Source organism: Solanum stenotomum, chromosome 9 (genome assembly GCF_019186545.1).
Source record: "Solanum stenotomum isolate F172 chromosome 9, ASM1918654v1, whole genome shotgun sequence".
In the NCBI taxonomy this organism is placed as follows: domain Eukaryota; kingdom Viridiplantae; phylum Streptophyta; class Magnoliopsida; order Solanales; family Solanaceae; genus Solanum; species Solanum stenotomum.
This window is the reverse complement of record NC_064290.1, coordinates 18,575,402-18,579,066: the sequence shown is the minus strand read 5'-3', so window position 1 is coordinate 18,579,066 and position 3,665 is coordinate 18,575,402. Positions and strand designations below refer to the sequence as shown.

General features: G+C 36.9%; 1 protein-coding gene across 4 annotated transcripts; it reads left to right on the top strand.

The window, feature by feature from the left end:
• LOC125875963 (protein phosphatase 2C 50-like) lies at nucleotides 1-3,151 on the top strand. 4 transcript variants are annotated; one of them, XM_049557045.1, is made up of 6 exons: nucleotides 1-127; nucleotides 372-439; nucleotides 757-1,640; nucleotides 1,788-2,126; nucleotides 2,219-2,324; nucleotides 2,435-2,571. In XM_049557045.1, the coding sequence occupies exons 3-6, from the start codon at nucleotides 786-788 to the stop codon at nucleotides 2,503-2,505; spliced, it is 1,371 nt and encodes a 456-aa protein (XP_049413002.1). In that variant the 5' UTR covers nucleotides 1-127; nucleotides 372-439; nucleotides 757-785; the 3' UTR covers nucleotides 2,506-2,571. The 4 variants fall into 4 exon arrangements, with proteins under 4 accessions (XP_049413002.1, XP_049412999.1, XP_049413000.1 ...); XM_049557042.1 differs by lacking the exon at nucleotides 2,435-2,571 and adding an exon at nucleotides 2,651-3,151 and having other exon boundaries at nucleotides 4-127; XM_049557043.1 differs by lacking the exon at nucleotides 2,435-2,571 and adding an exon at nucleotides 2,651-3,151 and having other exon boundaries at nucleotides 6-127; nucleotides 1,791-2,126.
• The last annotated feature ends 514 nt before the right edge of the window (nucleotides 3,152-3,665 follow it).

The following is a 3,665-nucleotide window of genomic DNA, read 5'->3' as shown; positions in this document are numbered from 1 at the left end:
TAATCTGTTTTTCTATATTTTTTTCAATTACTTATTAGGAGGAACTGAAGTGTTGGTCTAACCTTTTTTTTTTTCCTTCTTTCTTTTATTTTTTAGTGTGTCATTAATGCAAGATTGTTTTGAAACGGTAAGCAACTTCTCACTTACCTTCCTCTATTATGAGTATTTGTTTATTGGATTATTGTATTCATTGATTTGTGTATCTAATCAAACCTTTTTTTTGTATGTATAATACAATACCCACAATAAATATAGAATGATTAGTCTCTAATAACAAATCCTTGCATGCATCCTTTCTTGATTTGTTTGACTCTTGAATTATATGGGGTTCTGTCAAACTTTTTTTTTTTTTTTGATTCAACTAACTTTAGGTAATCAAGAAGAAGTTGGGTTGCTTTGAATTTGGAAAAAAGTTTCATGTTTGGTCTGCTTTGAGCTTGTAAGTCCTTTTTTTTTTCAATAAAGTTTGAATCTTTATATGTTGTGTTCTGTCTTGTTAAGCAGTGACCACTAGATTTGTTGTTTCCTATATATTATAAGTTGATAAAAAGTGATTCTTTGTTAAGGGGGTTTGTTGCTAATGTGTTGTTGAATGGATAGAATTGGAATAGAAGAGTACAAGATGCTGAATAGGGTTTTATGGATAGTGATTCCACAAGTTTGGACTTTGGATCCATATTCTCTTATGTCATAGATTTATTCTGTTTTTTTTTTATGTGAAAACTTTTCTTGGCTTACAACTTAAGTAAATTTTAGGGATTTGAATAATTTTGGTTGGTTAGAAGATGGAAGAGATGTTTCCAGCACTTACTGTATCATATAAACAGGGAAAATTGATATATGATGAATCAGTATTACCCACATGTATTGACTTCGCTGGATATGAGCTGATCCCGAATACGACTAGCTTGCTATCAGAACCTAACAAGTGCAAACTTCCTTGTTCGGTGTCCAATCATAGAGTGTCCAGGGACAAAGCTAACCTCTTTATGACAGTTGCTGATTGCCATGAAATCAGGAAAGGGAAGAGTTTTTCTTCGACAGTTGTAGCTAATGGGAATTGTTTGATTGCTAGTGAGGTAAAAGATGGTAGATCTATGGACAACAATTTGATTTCACCAACTGATGAGCTTTTAGGAAATATGACTTGTTCTGATTCTCTAGTGGATGAGCGTGGCGGCATGCCTAACCAAGAATATACAGATTTGGAGGTTAAGGTTGGGAGAACTCCTCCTCGGAATGAAGACAAGAAGGTTGGTGTATCCCAGATTCTGAGGAAGTCTTTTTCGTGTAATTTGGCTAGCGAGTTGGTTAGTGAGTCAGAACTCGTAAGTGATCTTGTTTCCACTATGGTTGTGGGTGCTGAAGATTATAAAAGAAAATTATCACCATCCCATCTTGAGACCTCACAAGAGATAAAGATAAGTAGGCCAAATGCCTTTTGTTTTGATTCTGTACCGCTTTGGGGACTCATCACGATACAAGGAAAGAGGCCGGAGATGGAAGATACTGCTATAGCTTTACCAAGGTTTCTGAGAATCCCTTCTCATATTTTGACGGATGCTTCAGTTTCTCATGCCCTGAGTCAAACACTTACAGCCCATTTATATGGGGTTTATGATGGACACGGAGGCTCTCAGGTGAATTTCTATCCGTTTTTATTACATTCTACTTTTGTTTTTAGTTTCTAGTCACACAAGAACTGTTATTGCCTGCATGTTAAGAGTTCATTTCCTATTTGTTTGTCATTTAAGCCTATGTACTAAGACCAATTGTTTTTTCCATAGCAGGTTGCTAATTATTGTCATGAGCGTCTCCATATGGTTTTAGCACAGGAGATAGATATTATGAAAGAAGATTCACATAATGGAAGTGTTAACTGGAAGGAGCAATGGTCAAAGGCTTTCTTGAATTGTTTCTGTAGAGTCGATGATGAGGTAGGAGGGTTCTGTAGTGAAACAGACGGGATTGAGCCTGACCTTTCAGTCATTGCTCCTGAAGCAGTTGGATCTACAGCTGTAGTTGCTGTTGTTAGTCCAACCCATATTATTGTTGCGAATTGTGGTGATTCAAGGGCAGTCCTTTGTCGGGGAAAACTGCCCATGCCATTATCCATTGACCATAAGGTAAGGCTTGTGTTTGTTGTTACACCGCTCTGCAACATTTGCTAGTTTTTTCTTTTTGCAACCATATAATATTCGTTGTTCATTGTTTTCAGCCAAATAGGGAAGATGAGTGTTCACGAATAGAAGAATTGGGAGGGAAGGTCATTAATTGGGATGGACATCGTGTTTCTGGTGTTCTTGCAGTTTCAAGGTCAATTGGTATGTATATTGTACTAGCCACCTCCAAATTTCATTGTACTGCTGTATTTTTACTGGAGAGGGTTAAGAAAGTCATCTATATTGTGCTTGATTTGCACATGGAAATAAAGGAATCTCAAAGCTACGATGGAGCAGACCTGCACATGTACCAAAATTAAAGTGTTATACCATACATATATAGTGTCAAAGTTCATCCCTGAAGCAGCCCACTGATGTTGGATAACGACGTCTGACTTCAGTTGACATGGTTGTCATTTATTATTTGGAAACTGTTATCCTAGAGATCAAAGCTTTCTTGATTTGAAGAAGTTGTCATTTTACTGCAGGTGATAGATATTTAAGGCCTTATGTGATTCCAGATCCAGAAATGATGTTTGTACCCCGAGCAAAAGAAGACGACTGTCTAATTTTAGCAAGTGATGGCCTATGGGATGTCTTGACAAATGAAGAAGCTTGTGATGTGGCCCGGAGACGAATTCTTCTCTGGCACAAAAAGAATGGTGGTACTTTGAGTAGCGAAAGGGGTGAAAACGTTGATCCTGCTGCTCAGGATGCTGCAGAGTACTTGACACGAGTTGCTCTCCAAAGGGGCAGCAGAGATAATATATCTGTGATTGTGGTCGACTTGAAAGCACAGAGGAAATTCAAGAAGAAAACGTAGAGCACTAAACCATCCTCGTATTTCATTTTGTGGATGTAACATTGGAAACTTATCGTACAGGATGATAATCAAATCAAATCAAATCGTACTCATGTTGCAGATTTTAGCTTCCTTTTTAATTAGGCTGTTACCGTACATGATGGAAGTTATTCTGACAATAAAAATTTCAGCAAAGTTGGTTCAAAGAACAAACTACTGACTCCCGGCAGATTATTTATGTCACTATAGTATAATGTTGTCTTCCCAGAACTCTCTCACTGTTTTCTTGAGGTCTGTTTTCTGTTACCATTTCTTGGCATGATATGTTTTGTTTTCCACTTTCTTTAATTTCCCTTTCTCCGCGCATTCGATTGTCGTGTTGGTCCAAAGCAATCAAACATACATGGTAGACAAAGCCAGCAGCTTTGAGTAACTTGTGCAAGAAAAGAGAAAAACTATCAAACAAACATAGTTCTCAAAACTTGAAAATAACAAAGCCAGCAGCCAGCTTGACAGGATGTATTAGAAGTAATTGGTGCATTTTATAAGCTACTTTCTTGGAATACATGGTAGAAAATCTGTGAATGAAAAGTTAAAGAAAGTTGAGGAATGGCATACTTACTGTTCGACCAAAAATGATAAAACTAAGTACTATTATTTTATACACTTGCTCTAATTTTCTGGCAACAAAAGTTAAGTCT